Source organism: Vollenhovia emeryi, unplaced genomic scaffold (genome assembly GCF_000949405.1).
Source record: "Vollenhovia emeryi isolate VEMERY1.0 unplaced genomic scaffold, V.emery_V1.0 DF939276.1, whole genome shotgun sequence".
Classification (NCBI taxonomy): Eukaryota; Metazoa; Arthropoda; class Insecta; order Hymenoptera; family Formicidae; genus Vollenhovia; species Vollenhovia emeryi.
Genome location: NW_011967090.1, coordinates 32537 through 48840, shown reverse-complemented (window position 1 = coordinate 48840; position 16304 = coordinate 32537). Strand labels below are relative to the sequence as shown.

The 16304-nt window shown below is 42.8% G+C and overlaps 2 protein-coding genes across 2 annotated transcripts in view; one reads left to right on the top strand and one right to left on the bottom strand.

The window, feature by feature from the left end:
• Window positions 1–74: 74 nt before the first annotated feature.
• Window positions 75–8071, bottom strand: LOC105559395 (MAGUK p55 subfamily member 6-like). The gene is made up of 7 exons (XM_012007644.1): window positions 7421–8071; window positions 5432–5559; window positions 4534–4694; window positions 4270–4442; window positions 2980–3089; window positions 2799–2890; window positions 75–2566 (listed from the first exon to the last, which is right to left on the bottom strand). Exons 1-7 carry the CDS (start codon window positions 8069–8071, stop codon window positions 2457–2459), a joined length of 1425 nt encoding a protein of 474 aa, XP_011863034.1. The 3' UTR covers window positions 75–2456.
• A 7168-nt stretch (window positions 8072–15239) lies between these two features.
• The window catches only part of LOC105559391, a 2369-nt gene continuing 1304 nt past the window's right edge, over window positions 15240–16304 (top strand). The window contains exon 1 of the mRNA XM_012007635.1: window positions 15240–16068. Within this exon, the coding sequence (XP_011863025.1) occupies window positions 15804–16068 (265 nt within the window). The 5' untranslated portion in view covers window positions 15240–15803. The remainder of the gene's footprint in view (window positions 16069–16304) is intronic.

The window sequence follows — 16304 nt, the reverse complement described above, 5'->3', positions numbered from 1 at the left end:
TAACTTCACCGCAATATCCCTCTACGAAGGTATGGAAAAAAACATGGGAAGAGAACATTACAGATCCACAGTAGTAAAATTGGTAAAACGTTTATTAACTATTTAAAAACGATGAAACAAGGTGAACATGAGATTGACAATTTAATAAGTAATATTATTAAATAGACTATAGAGGTGTATAATAGGTGTCTGCGGTAATTATTCTCTTTATATACGGTCTTTTACACATCGAGACAGATATCTTTCAACTCGGCGAAGCCAGGCCTTCTGTCCTTCAGGCACAAGCCGAAGCTCGTCGCTTCGTACCTCGTACTATCTCGTATGATAATCGCGCTTAATTAATAATCTAGGACTCGCGGTAGGAAAAGAAAAATAGCCCGAAAGCGTGTCCGCGCGATATTATCGTTCCCCGCGAGCGAACGTTACTACGAAATAAGGGAAAGAAAACGTTCGGCTCTCTATTCCAGGCGACAGGAGTGATCGTCGCGTGTCGCGCTCGCATACGTTGGCTACGTCATCATCATTTATCATCATCATCATCATCATCGTCTCTCGTGATCGCGACTCGCATATCCAAATCACGACAACAACGTGGCTATATTACAATTAAATTATCGTAATGACACCTCGTGCTCCGCAACAATTCGATTTTCCGCTCGTGTCACGTGGGGAGAATCAATTACACCTCCTCGCGCATGATTAATGCTACGGAAACGGAAGGAGCAAGCGGACAAAAGCATTGTGCGTGTAGTGGCACGCGATCGCGGCCTCGCAGCCCGATGAACGAGCGAAGGCCAAGCGAGGGGATTTTTCTATATCGACAGCCGAATTCCGGGCGCGAGTTTGTCGACGAAGGAAGTCTTCGCTTCAACTATTGTTCGGCAAATTCTATAGCTCTCGGTACTTCGACGACGGAGCCCGATCTGCCGCCGCATCCGCGGTCCTCTCCTCTTCCCGTGTCGCCGCAGCTTTGTCCGTTCGCGCCTTTCGTGACTCCCCCGCGGTATCGTAAGTACATAACCGAGCGTGATTTTCCCTCCCTCCGCCCGCCTTCAGCCGGATGCACCGGAGACTCTCGTGTAGAGCTAGACCTCACGTATCGATCAGCGACGACTGCCTGCTGATCCGGTGCCAAGAACTATATCTTATGATACGAAGGAGCGGCATACACCTATACGCTCGCGCCGAAGCTCTTCGCTGGGAAACGCGACTGTGCGGCGTGACAATTCCTCATCTCGTCAGGATGCCGAGTGACACCGTGTAACCGCGAAGGAAGAACCTCTCGCCAGGTTCCTCTTTCCCTCCTCGAGCCTCCACCTACTACGCCCCTCCGTCTCAATACACGCGAGTATATAATATATGTATTTACAATAATACCTACTATAATAATAATTTAGTGGTGATATTTAAATTACAATAGTGTTTTTTGCTCTTTCTCTCGTTTTCTTTTCTCTCCCCTCGCATCGCCCACTCCGCAAATATAATGTTGCACATGACCCAGTTACTGGCTTAGTCGTCTAGCTGTACAAAACATTATATATCGTTATGTGTATCTAGCATCTAAAGATTTGTCCTGTGAGGTTTTCTTTTCTCTTTTTTTTCTGCTTTTTCTTGTTTTTCCACTGTTTCTCTTAATCCCGTGGGTTCGTTAACACATACACAACGTCGTCGGGGCTACGGTTCTCTCTCCCACCCGCGGTTTCCCCCCTTTTGCCAAAAAGAACAAAACGAGCTCGCCGAATTCGCACGACGTTCTCGGCGCGCTAATTGCGCTTAAGTACATTTAAAAAATACCGCGCCCGAGCACGACCGAAAAAGCGTTCGCGTTTCGCGGCTGATAGCTCGGTCGAGTCCGAGAGAGCTCTTCCGAGTTTGCCCGCCAACCTTCGGCGCACCCCGGATCTAATCTTCTCGAGCAATTGTACAACGCCTCTAAATTCTCTCGCAAGGTTAATTAATAAAATTAGGGACAATCACACACGAATAATCCGACGATCATGCGATAAAAGTTCCGAATTTCTTTCGGTCTTCTTTTTTTTTTTTCTTTTAGTTTACCAGAGACATGGGTTGCGATAAAATTCTACACGATGTGCTCGGATCCCCTCCTCGTTTCCCCCTCCCACTCGACGATCTTTCGCTCGATTTTGAAGTTGGAGGAGAACAAATCGCGCGTCCCAATCGACTTTATCAATTCTCCTCGGGGAAGTGGCCGGTGATATCGTGTGCCCCATCGGTTTAAGTAATCCTTCGGCTTAAAATTCTCTGCGGCGATTCACGTCGTGTTACGTTCGTTTTAAGTAGGGACTCTTTGTGCTACATTGGATACGGGAGGGAAGGAGGGATCAGGAAAGGGTGTTAGAGCATTACTTAATCGTATTTATCGTGAATAATTAAGCTTGTCGCCTCGGCGGCAGGGTCCAGGCGTTGGGCCCGTGCTGAGCGTGGGGGGCAGGACGTCACAGCTGCTGATCCCTGCAGGGAACCCAGATGTTCGGTCCTGACTGCTCGGAGATGACCTCCTTCACCTTCACGTAGATCTCCTCGGGAGTGTCCCCTTGAACGACGGCTGCGAACAACGTACAGCGGCGATTTAATTACACAAGGGTATCTCGTGTGTTTGTGATTTCGTGATTTTTCTTCCCGAACTTATTTCGCACGAATTTGCAATAAGCTGCACTTGCTTAATGTTAACGAGCACTTTGATAATCGAAAATCAACAGAGGGCAATACTACGTCCAGCTGAATTTTATTTATAAACGCGAACTTAATAAAGTTTTCTTTTTTAAATGTAAACGTACCAGTAAAGTATTCACCAAATTCTTGCTCCATCTTGAGCGCACGTTCGTACGTCTTCTTCGCCTGTTCCTCGGTCATCCTCTTGTTCATCTCCCTGTAAAATTACAAGCGCCAGATTTAATAAAATAGACCGATACGAAATCTCAACGTATTAAAAGATCGAACGGTGATTATTGGACTCACATGACAGACTCGATTGATTTCGGCTTGATGAAGATGGCAATAGGATAGAGTTGCGCTACTTGTAACCTCTTGATCGCATTCCCACTCACATCAAGAATACAGTGCTTGGCCTGAAAACAATTGCAGGTATTTTTCCGTAATTCCCCGTCGATACAATACAGTATGACGTAAGGAGAAATGTGCGAACTATTCAGATTTAAATACGGTTCGAATCGGGTGCATTCGAGAAATGCTCGTTTCTATTGGAATATTTAAATTTTCACGATTCAAATCTGAACTACTCAAAAATTTCGAATCTAGATAGTTTAAGTACGAATCCTATACATTGTCAACCTCACGCAATCTAGTTTTCCATTAATAGGCAAAACGGTATAGTCGTGTTAATAAATATACATGTATTCTTGTAGGTGCATTCAGTACTGCAATGAGTGACCAAGTAGCAGTAGAATGTGATTGCTTCTTACCTTCGGTTTAAACCAAAAGTATTGATAATAAGATAAGCTATATTATTATTTTATTATCCTTTAAATTACTGTATACATAATGAGCTGTTACATTAGAATATTTTAACAATTTACCTATGATTTCTCGTTTAATTATTTCAGTTTCTGCGACATTACATAAAGTGGATTTTATTGGTTTGATATTAAATATTTAAATATGTTTTTTTACCTTGAAATGAATTTACATTGCGTAATGTGAATTTACATTAGGTAATAAATATTTCTTGCACGTTAAAACGTTCCTTTACTATCTACGCATTAAAATTCAATCTAATAATAATTATATTGACATTCGTGAAATAACGTTAGACTGTTTATTGCGATAAATATTGCCGCATGCCTCGGTGGTCGAATTGGTGAGACGCCCGCCTAGTGAGAGAGAAGTCTAGGTTCAAATCCTGGCTGAGGTAAATTTTTCGCAATAGATTTGAAAATTAAAATCATTTAGACTCTATCATCCAGTTTTGGCTCTTATACCCTTTATTCCTTCTAATTGTGCCCAGCGAGACATGACTCGTTGATTGATGTCGAATCATTTCTCACTGGGTGATTTCAGGTCAGAGCCTTATGAGTTTTATTGGTCAATAATGATATTGTTAATGAAAAACTGGATATCAACGATTCACTTCGATTCGGATGAAATTTTGTCGACTTGGTTCAATTCGTATTTGAGGAAAGAAATGAAACCCAATTCTGTTCGATTCAACAGAAAAAGTTCACGACTCGCATATATCTTGGAGCAAGCGAGATCTGACAAGTCGATCCTGCGTTACCAATATGTGCATACCTTTTCAGCAACTTCTCGCACAGACGCAACAGATGTTCCGTAAAGATTGTCGTTATATTGTCCAGCCTCTATGAACAAATGATTCTGTATGTCCCTCTCCATTTGCTCCCTCGACGCCACGAAGTGATAATCCCGCCCATCCACTTCGTATTCTCTTCTACTCCTAGTAGTGTCTGCGGGCAAACGGGCAAAGGTCGATGTACAGCGCCGTGGGAGGGCGGCTAATCGTTAGTTTAGCGATCAGCAGACTATCGGATAACTCACGTGGAACACAGCTGCCGAATTTGTCAGGGAACTCGGAGATGAGATCATCGTTGATGCGGTCCTTGAGCGGTCCGAGAACAATCACGGGACGCGTGTACTGTATCGTCAGCTGCTGCACGGCCTCGTACGAGAGCACGTTCTCTTCGCTGCCTGTAATGGTTTAATCGAATGTACACGGACGACTCCACGACGCACCCCTCCGAAAGAAGACTCGGATAAGGGAGGGGCACGTCGCCGTCGGCACGTCGTGACGAGCGATCATCATCGCGATCTCCTTGGACGGCGCGCAAGTCCGCCCACTCGGACAGGCAGAAAAGAGAAAAAGCGACAGCACTACCATCCAAGAAGAGGAACAAACAAGACCCTTTATCCGACCCGCTTCCGAAAGATAGGCTCCGCTGACGACGGTGTCCCCGACGATGTCATTGATTAATTGACACTTCCACGAAACGGACGCGGGACAATGTTACACACTGAGCGATATGCGTTGATCGGAGTCACTTGAAACAATCTCTGGCTGGCGACACTCGACAGATCAGTCATCGGCAGCAGTCCTTCAACTGTCTCAAGCGGACTCCGAGGGGGGAAAAGGCTCTTGGCACCACTGGCGTTTCGGACAAGTACACATTTCTCTTGGGGGACGAGTCACGAGCATGCTCGCAGCGTTTGAGCGAAATCGAAAGCGGGAGGCAAGCTGTACCTCTTAATCACTAGAAAACTTGAAGCGATCCAGGGACGTCGGGGGTGCACAAGTGACGTTAGTATGGATAGCGACTATACCAGTACTCGACAGAGAGAGAGAGAGAGAGAGAGAGAGAGAGAGAGAGAGAGAGAGAGAGAGAGAGAGAGAGAGAGAGAGAGAGAGAGAGAGAAGCGACGATCGGTAGAGAGGACCGACTTCGTTCGCTTGAGAGGACCGACTTCGTTCGCTTGAGACGGCGGCATCGTTGTAAGAGGCGGCGGTACCGTTGTTGATAAAACAATAAGCGTCTTTCGGCGACTTTCGGCGTCGATTGATGGCGGCGACTGAAACAGTCGAAACTTAAAACAAGCGACAGGCGTTTTTCCGAGATGCAAAGCGTACGAGCGACGAGAGAGTCAGTCTGGATCGGCCTAGCGGAGAGAGCGGGTCGATCTTAGCGAGTGAGAATCTGAGAGCGTAACGCGTGAGTGTAGAGTGTCTATAGAGTATCGTCAAATCTTTCCCGAATCTTCTGGCCTTTGGTTTCATGTACTATTAAATAAACTTAGTATACACTATACAACCTTATATCCCTACAATATATGTACACTACTCAAAATAAAATAGGGAACACTTTTCATACCCTAAAAATTGGGCTATTTTCAAACCATTGAAACTCAGCGAAAAATCATCGTAGACTCAAAACTAAAAAAGCATTTTAAAGCTTGAAGTTTCAACTTTAAAACTCTGTCAACTATTTATTTAAGTATGTTCATCTTCCTCGTTCTGTGCTTTAAAAAAGAATACCTTGTTTTGTTCCTTAAAATTACGTATATTTGACACATTGCAGCTCAATAAAAAAAATTCTCTCGACAAATTCGATACAAGTTCCACAATCTACAACATTTTACCTACAAAATGCTTTTTTTTAAATTTTTCTACGATTTTTTGTGACAGAGTTACATGACTTTGAAGCGAACCATGTATTTTCTTAAAAAATGATGTTTACCGCCGGCATCGTGCGCGTGCGCGTGCGTGTGCGTGTGTGTGTGTGTGTGTGTGAAGCTGGCATCTCATTTTGCGAAAACTCACAAATTATTGAGAGTTCTGGCTTCCTTTTCAATAGTTCTAGAGTTCCTGATGGTTTAAAGGTTTAAACAAATAGTTCTGGCCGTTAAAATGAAAAAAATCACTTAGTGCAAAGTGAGACGCTGCGTGAAGTTAGCGTATCACTTTTCACTAAGCGATTTTTTCGTTTTAACGGCCAGAACTATTTGTTTATAAGATAGGTACTTACAGGTCTATCGTCCTCTGATGCCATTAATTGTGTCAAACCCACGTCGTGTCAATCCACTTCACAAAAAAAACACTGAATTTTCTAAAACTCGGCAACGTACTCACTCTTCGTTTCGGTAGCTTAAATTGCAAACGGTTAGCAACAGATCTCAACGGTCTCAACTAGTCGTCGAGTGCGACAAGCAACGACAGGACAGGACCGACCCGGCCGACAGGGTAAAAACAAATAGCGATCGGCGCGGCGCGCGACGCACTGCGGCACCGGTGCGTCGCGCGCCGCTACGTCCATGATTGGCACGTGATTGGAAGGTGCGGGCCATGATTTCTGGCGGAAAATTCGAATGCACTCATTTAAAAAAAAGACACGAAGTCGTTATACTTTTTTATATTTTCGCATAATTGTATATACAACACTCATAGAGCTTATTAAGTAGAAGAAGAGAATTAGGGGATTGCAAAGGTTAACTCGTTGCACAGATTAATACAAAATTTATAAACAAATTAAATCTGAGAACACTATTCCATGTGTAGACGAACTTTTGTAATATATATTAGGCCGCATACTTAGTTAATGTAATTTAAAACACAATAATTTTCAGTTTTCTTAGATTCAGGAAACAATTTTAGTTCTTTTCATCTCATAAGTCGAATCGATATCAAATCGATATCGAATCGTTGATAATGGACAAAACGTGAAAACGTTGAAAATCTTGAAAGGAAGTATTAATTATGCTACCAGATTGAACAATCTTGCAAATTTGCTACAGATGGTTTGCAAAGTTATCACAACATCGAAATAATCTCGAAATGTTTGAAATTATCGATGTTCAACAACCTGACAGAACCGCATCGATGAGATCTGATAAAATCGATATCGAATCGACGTCGATCCGATATATCGTTTCTCACTGGGTATAATTCTTCTGTCAAATCACCTTGTAGGAAGGCTGTAACTACATCTAAATGGTCAACTTCAAGATCCATTTTTACGGCGAGGGCAAGGAGTAAGCGTATGCTTGCATATCTCACTACAGGAGAATAAGTTTCTTCGTAATCCAAACCTCTAATTTGCGAAAAGCCTATTACAACTAATCGAGCTTTATATCGTTCGACGTCGTTATTTGAATCCCTTTTTGTTTTGAAGACCCATTTGTTTTTCAAGGGTTTCCTACCTGGTGGAAGATCAACAAGTTTCCAGGTTTTATTTTCAGTGAGAGCGTTGAATTCGCTTTTCTTCGCTTGCTGCCATGAGTCACACTCTTCACTTTCAATTGCCTCCTGAAGTGTGATAGGGTCAGGTGAACCAAAGGCCATCGCGCTGTATGTTATGAAGTCTCTAAATTCCTTTGGAACAGGTTTCCTCTTGGATCTTCTCAACGTTGTCGATGTTTCGGGTTCAGTTGCCTTTTCCTGTTCTTCGGCTGAAGAACTTTCTTCACTGATGGTCAAGGGTTCTTCTCCTTCGTTCTCGGCGTCCCAGAAATTCAGTGAACTCGAATCATCGTCGCTTAGTTCTGCTGAATCATTTAAATCACGATCGAGGTCCTTTTCGCATATCATTACTCCTTTCGTCGCTGTTTGTTTGACACTAGCCTCTTTCTGTTGGGCATTTTCAATAAAGACAACATTTCTAGCCTTGATTAATTATTTTTTGAGATGGTTCGTGATATAATCGGTATCCGTTTCTATCTTCTAAGTAGCCGACAAAGACACATTTTTGTGACTTCATATCCCATTTCTTGCGACATTCTTTAGGGATATGCATCATTGCTTCGCAGCCGAAAACACGCAGATGCTGTTGTGGCGAGTATATCATCACATCCAACGGCTATAACGCGCGAACAGACAAATCACATATACACATACATGCGAAACGTGACGAGAAAAACAAAGACAGCTGTGCGAAAACAGAGGTACTGGCGAGATTTAAACCCCGGTGACTTTGAGCCGAGGAAACGATCTAACGTTTTAGGGGACTCGACCGATAGACGTGCTCGCGTGCGGACGTGTAATCGAGAGCAAATTACAATTGTGAGACAGTTGAGGAAGGAGAATAAATTATTCTTTCACCATACATTCTTTATTCCGACACGATAAATATAATCAATCCCGCACGCCAAACGATCCTAAACTGTAACTCGGTTTCTCGCCGGACCATATCTCTTCTGGCGTTCGATGTTGGAGGGCTCTAGCGGGAGAACGGTTGATCAAGTATACCGCTGTGGATGAAGCTTCTGCCCAGAAAGTAATTGCCAGATCTGATTCCGCGAGAAGACACCTGGCCCTTTCAACTATCGTTCGGTTCATCCTCTCAGCAAGCCCATTTTGTTGTGGGGTGTGAGGGATGGTAGTTTGATGATGAATGCCACAGCTGCGTAAGGAGGCAGAGAATTCTTTATTGACGAATTCTCTCCCGTTATCAGTACGTATTGCTTTTATACGTTGTTCCGTTTGATTTTCGGCTTCCTTTTTGAAATCGTCAAATTCAATTCCAAGGCTTGAGATTTCTTTTCTAAAAAGTATATAAATATTTTCCTTGAATGATCATCCACTATAGTCATGAAATAGCGAGAGCCACCAAGGGACGTATTCTCCATCGGGCCGCATAGATCCATGTGCAACAATTCGAGTACCTGTTTCGCTCGCTTCCTCACTGAACGGTGGGTTCTCTGTGTTGTTTGCCCTTGAGGCAAATTGTGCAAGGTTCACGTGATGGACTCTTGAATCTCAAGTCTCTTGCGTGTTTATCTCTTAATAATTTCATGTTCGTCCTACCAAGATGTCCAAGTCGACGATGCCACAACTCTGCGGATCCTCTTCTGCTCGGCAGCTGTACGACGTTGCTAGCGGACGATCCAGACGATATGCACCGTTTATCTGGGTTGCTGTTGCCATTAGTTCATTGCTGTTATCAAAGATCTCGCAGGTTTCCGCTTTAAAATTCACAGTGAGACCCTTGGCTATCATCTGACTCACAGAGAGTAAATTTGGCGACAAATCTGGTACGTACAGCGCATTTTTTTTATTTATTTCGTCCGTAGTACCAGGTGAACTGACATTCACCTTGACATCGCCTACTCCCTGCATAGGAAAATTCATGTTATTTGCAATAACGATACGTGACAGTTGAGCCTTATTAACTTGAGTGAAATATTCCCGATTGTTCGTCATGTGGGCAGATGCCCCGGAGTCGATAAACCAGTCATCCTTTCCCGTCGTGCCAGTGAAGAACGCCTTGGGCTCGCGTTGCTTAGTCGGCTTTGAATCCTTGGTTCCGTTCTCTTTGTTCTTCTTATTCCCTTGCTTCGGACATTGCGAGAAGAAATGACCGGGTTCGTTGCATGTATAGCATCTCGGCTTTCCTTTTGGCCGTTTGGATTGACCATGCTTGCCGTAAAACGCCGTTTCGTGGTTCGGTCCTTTAATCCCTTGATTATCGCTTCGAACTTCCTGCAACAACTTAGTTTTAATAGAATCCCCTGTAATGGGCGTACCTGAGCTCTCCAGCCCCATGATCATAGGTTTGTAGCTTTCTGGAAGACCCGCGAGCAGTAGCGTGCCTATCCATTTTTCCTTCACTTCTAATCCGACATTGTGCACTGTTTAATTGGTATGCGGTCCTGATTATTTGCGTCACGTATTCTTTTGTAGAGCGACTTATCTAGTTGTGTCGTCACTAATTTACGTAGCAGGCCAACTCTTCGTGTTAGGCCACTATCGTCGAAGGCTTTTCCGAGAGCATCCCAGGCTTCTTTAGCTGTTGTCGTTCCTTGGATGTGAACAAAATTTATGGGATCTACAGCCAGTACTATTTTGGCTCGCGCACGTTTAATTTTCTTAGCGTCTGTTTCTGTTCCTTCTACGAACGCCCATAAGTCTTCAAGCTCTAAATAACTTTGGATGGCGAACTTCCATGTGGTGTAGTTTTCGCGTCCAACTAACCTCTCTATCGGAGGCAGTACACTAGTGCTAGCTGTTATGTGCGTCATATAAATTTGTTACCGCGTACTGCGCGCGCAGGATACATGCGCGGGCGCAAGCGTGAAAAAGCTGCGCTGGAGATGCGCGTGCGAGCTGCGCTGCGTACGAGCGAGAGAACGAGCTGTGTGCATACGTGCAGTGTGCTGGACCGATATAATAAATAGATATATTCAGGAATCACTGTGTCAGCTGCATCGGAGATCGGTATCCCTTTTTCCTCAAAGATTCCCTACATATACAACAAATTGGCGACGAGAATGGGATCAGGCTCGATCGGATCTGGCTCGATCGCAGACTGAGGAATTGTACCGGGATCGATCTAACCCTGTTACTGGACGGGCCGCCATTACCGCCGGTAACTACGCACACAACGAAGCATCGTTTCTCTTGAAAGACAAGTCATGGCTACAGGACAAGTACCAAATACGTTCACTATTGAGCCTTTCGACTCGGCAGCGACCAATCTGTCACGATGGCTTCTGAGGTTGGAAGCGGCTTTCCGAATCTTCGCAATCAAGGACGAAGCTTGTGTACCCTACCTACTTCATTACGTGGGACCGACATCTGTCGATGTCCTCTGCGACCGACTGGCTCCTGAGGATCCCTTTGAGTCGAAATATGAGGCTCTGATTACAATTCTAAAAGGATTTTACGATCCACCGCCGCTCGAGATAGCGGAAAACTTCAAATTCCACCAACGGAAGCAGAAGGAAGACGAGTCCACCCAAGAATTTCTCGCGGCCTTACAAAAACTGAGCATACACTGCAAATTCGGCGACTACCTAAGGACGGCGCTTAGAAATCAATTAGTCTTTGGATTGACCAACAAGAGGGTCCAAGCTCGCTTACTGGAAATACCCGATCTCACCCTGGACAAAGCAACACAAGTGGCCACGACCATGGAGTTATCAGAAAAAGGGGCACAACAACTACAAGGGGAAATGGAGGTCGGCTTGGTACATTCAACGAAGCGATCTACACGCCGTACTAATAATAAGTCAGATAAGTCTAATAAGTCAAGCTATCCTAGTACAAATACACATAAAAATACAGGCAAAAATACCAAGTCCAATCCGGATAATACAAAGAAAAATTCGTATTTTGCGACTAATATTATAACGTGTTTTAGATGCGGTCAAAATCATTTAGCCTCTAAGTGTCTAACACTAAATAAAAATGTCACATGCAACTGTTGCGGTAAAAGCGGACATTTACAAAAAGTATGTTTTAAACGGAACCAAGATGCGAATACAATTACAGAAATTTTACACGTAGAACATGTACTGCAGTTTAGAGATAAAATATTCACCACACTTATGGTGAACGACAAAAAGGTCAAATTTGAAGTCGACAGTGGTGCAGCTGTATCTTTAATGGCCGAAAGCCTAGCACGTAAGTTATTTCCTGATTCGTCCATACATCCTACAGAGTTAAGGTTAGTTTCGTTTTGCCGACAGAATATTCAATTATTAGGATACTTAATTGTTAATATACGATGCTGTAACTACATGCGTAAATTAAATTTATACATCACTAAGGAAACAAGAAATACACTATTAGGCCGAGAATGGCTGACTCAATTGCGAAAAGAACGAAATATTAAAAATTTTTTTAATAACATAGAATCGATAAAAGTAGCAGAGTCAGTAAATAAAAATCAACTGAATACACTTTTACACAAATACCAGTCAATTACAGTTCCGACTACATCTAAGATACTACACGTACAAAGCAAGTTAACCCTAAAAGAAAACGCGAAACCGATTTTCTGTAAAGCTCGCCCTGTGCCGTTCCGATTACGCTCATTAGTGGAGGAAGAATTACATAGATTGGAAGTTGATGGCATTCTTAAAAAAGTTGATACAGCCGAATGGGCTACACCAATAGTCCCCGTTTTAAAAAAGAATGGACAAATACGCATTTGTGGAGACTTTAGCGTCACTTTAAATCCCCAATTAATTATTGATGATCATCCTCTTCCCACTGCGGACGAACTGTTTGCTACAATGGCCGGAGGCGTAGTTTTCTCGAAGATTGATCTATTGCAGGCTTGCTTACAAATGGAAGTACGAGCAGAAGATCAACATCTCCTTACATTAAATACGCATAAAGGTCTTTATCGTTGTAACCGTTTGATGTACGGTATCGCTTCAGCCCCCGCTATCTGACAACGAAACATAGAAAGCATTCTCAAAGATATACCAGGTGTAACCGTGTTCTTGGACGACATACGTGTGGCAGGAAAAGATACAAATGATCATTTGCAAAAATTAGAAGCAGTTTTCAAACGTTTACAAAAGTATAATATTAAAATTAATCTTAATAAAAGCGAATTTTTTAAGGATCAAATTAATTATTGCGGTTACGTTATTGACAGAAACGGATTACATAAGGCACGAGATAAAATAGAAGCGATAAACAAAATGCAAAGACCGCGAAATATCACGGAAGTACGTAGCTTTCTGGGAATGATAAACTATTATGGCCGGTTTATTCCAAATCTCAGTTCAATACTATACCCTTTAAATAATTTATTGCATAAGAACACTCCTTTTCATTGGTCTAAGGATTGTGAGTCAAGTTTCCAAGTAGCAAAAAGAGCATTCACAAGTCCTAAATGCTTGGTGCATTTCGATCCTACATTACATATTACGTTAGCTACAGATGCAAGCCCTTATGGGGTGGGGGCGGTGCTATCACACGTTTATCCGGACGGATACAGAGCGAGTTATTCAATACGCGTCGCAAACGCTTTCAGATACACAAAAATCGTATTCGCAAATTGATAAGGAAGCTTACGCCATTATCTTCGGTATAAAGAAATTCTACCAATACATACATGGGGGACACTTTACGCTAATTACAGACCACCGTCCGTTATCACAAATTTTTGCTCCACACAAAAGTCTTCCTATTTTTTCTGCTATGCGAATGCAACATTATGCATTGTTCTTACAAGGATTTAACTACTCAATCAAATACCGAAAATCAGAATTACATGCGAATGCAGACTGTCTGTCACGTCTTCCCGTAAAGAATGACAGTACAAATTACGATATTATTGACATTTTCCAATTAGACACCATTGAAACCTTACCTACCCTTATGAAAAAATACACTCAATCACACGTTGACGGTCCGAAATAACCATCAAATTGAGTGTAAACCTTCATAATCGAGTGTTTCATGAAGGTTTACACTCAATTTGATGGTTATTTCGGACCGTCAACGTGTGATTGAGTGTATTTTTTCATAAGGGTATTACAATTACAGACTTGAAATTAGCTACACAAAAGGATACAAAGCTTTCAAAAGTATATGAATCATTAGCATCTGGAAAGAAACTAGAAAAATATGATAATTTTCGAATAGATACTCGCGAATTTACATTACAGAACGGAATAATTCTAAGAGGTCACAGAACAGTCATTCCTCAAGCACTACGTAAGAAAATATTACAAGAACTTCATCTTGGACATTTTGGCGTAGTCAGAATGAAGAATCTGGCCAGAGGTTACGTTTGGTGGCCAAATATCGATCAGGATATTGAAGCTTTAGCAAAGAACTGTAAAGACTGTAATGCTTTTAGAAATAACCCAACAAAAATAGAAGCACACATATGGGAACCAACAACAACCCCTTTTGAAAGAGTACACGTAGACTTCGCAGGACCATTTCTAGGATGTCACTTTTTTATTTTAGTAGATACATATATTAAATGGCCTGAAATCCATATTGTAAAGAACCTTACATCAAAAACAACAATAGATTTGTGCAGAAAAATTTTCGCAACTTTCGGAATTCCAAAATATTTCGTTTCTGATAACGCAAAAACTTTCACTGCTACAGAATTCAAAACATTTTTAAAAGTAAATGGAATTACGCAAAAACTTACAGCACCGTACAATCCATCAACAAATGGACAAGCAGAAAGATTTGTACAAACCCTAAAAAACTCCTTGCGGCGCATGAGAAGCAATTCATCTAATATACATATTTTATTACAACAAATACTTTGTGACCGTTCGAATTTGTAATTACTGTGCAACGGATAGCCGCGGGAATTCTAGGGTCCGGCGGTGGGTGCCTCGAAAAGAGAGAGAGTCAGGTTTAATCTTAACTACTGAACTATATTTACAACTTATTCTACAGGAACGACTTATGACTAGCTTACAATTATCCTTATAACTAATTCCGTTCTGACGACGGTTCGCTATTACAATCTGGCGCACGAGCGCTTCGAAATATATGTGCGCGACGACGATCTATTGGTCGGCCCGGTCGGCGGCGGCGCGGTAGTATCGGCTCGGGCCGGTGTGTTCGTGCGCGGTTCGGTTTGCTCGGACTCGGCGCGGGACGGCGGTTCAGTGCGGGCGGCGCAGGCGCGGTATGCTCGGTGTCGGCGCGGTATGCTGTCTGCTCGCCGATGACAGCTCGTGTTTGCGGTTAGGTTAGGTTAGGTGTCGAGCCACTCAGCACGTGGCGAGGATTATAAGCTTCGCTCAGCTCGCGATAGCCTATGGAGAGGATGGCCACTCAGCGCGTGGCTCGGATCGGCAGGGATCTCCCGCTCAACTCGCGGTTCTCGGGCAGGCGCTCAGCACGCGCCAGGATCATAGGCGGGTCGGTTTCTCGCTCAACTCGCGAGTTCGGAAGCGGCTCGGACTCAGCACGTCGTCGCCGTGGGTAGACCTGTTCAGCTCACAGGTCGGGATCTGGTGCTCTCGGTGGTTTTTCGCCGGCTTATATACTGTTCGTTTGTAGGTGCGGGACGGAGTGGTGCCGGGAAATATGTGCGTAGTGGGGAAAGTGTTTTGTTATTAACGGCACGTTACAACTTATGCAATACAGAAACACTAGTCATGCCGCGACAGGAAAATCACCAGCGGAATTAATGTTCGCGAGAAGACTACGTACGCGTTTAGCTTTATTATTACCTTGTTGGATTTATTTATTTATTATATATTAGTGTATCACATGTAAATCTTTTAAATAAGTTATTTTAATATATGACAATTACCGAAAACCTGGTACTGGCTCACATTGCCCTAATCCGTCTTCTTTGACTTAAACACATTGATTATTGCGAAGACTGTAATTAGTATATTTATTATTACCTATCGAAAAAGAATGTATACAAACAGAGAGTAAGCCAGTACCGATTGTTTTCGAGGTAGGAAAGAGAGTGAGTTGTAGAAATTATTTGGGGCATGAAAAGTGGTGTTTCGGAAAAGTTAAAGAGCGGATAGGCAAATTACATTATCAAATCCAGCTAGATGATGGACGAATTTGGAAAAGACACATTAATCAAATGCGTGCGATAGGCGAGAAAACACCAGCGAAGATGTTACAGGACATAATTTCCAGTAACGATTTTACAATAGATAATACTCCACCAGAAATAGAAAGGCCATTACAGCAAGCACCAGAGGAACCAGAGCATCTACAAGAAGAGTTGCATCAACAAACAATACCTGTGGAAAATAGCAATGAAACACAGGAAAATCTCCCGGATAGAGCCACAGAACCCATAGTGGAAACTCCTACACGAGTTTCAAGGTCACCAAGAAGACCACGTAAACTCCCTTTGCGCTTTAAAGATTACCAAGTTCAGTTCAAATAAGAACACGTATACATATTCGTTACAGTTATATTTTTGACGTAGTTTTTCTTTTTCTTTTATCGAACACCCTCGTACATAAGTTTTTGGTAATTATGCATAAAAGGGGCCTCCTCTCCGATTTGCTTTATTTTTAAATATGTTGTTGGGGATGTCTTGCCGAGTCATTTCATATATATATATATAAGGGTC

Bases quoted from the DNA above. Each gene is read 5' to 3' on its own strand.
- LOC105559395 (XM_012007644.1), bottom strand. From the start codon at position 8,071: ATGATATGCGAAAAGGACCTCGATCGTGATTTAAATGATTCAGCAGAA. The intron at 5,560-7,420 runs GTGAGAAACGAT...CGACTGTTTCAG, and splicing joins TGACAGAAGAATTATACCCA to TCGCCGCCATCAATCGACGC. The intron at 3,090-4,269 runs GTATGCACATAT...AATTGTTTTCAG, and splicing joins TGCGAGAAGTTGCTGAAAAG to GCCAAGCACTGTATTCTTGA.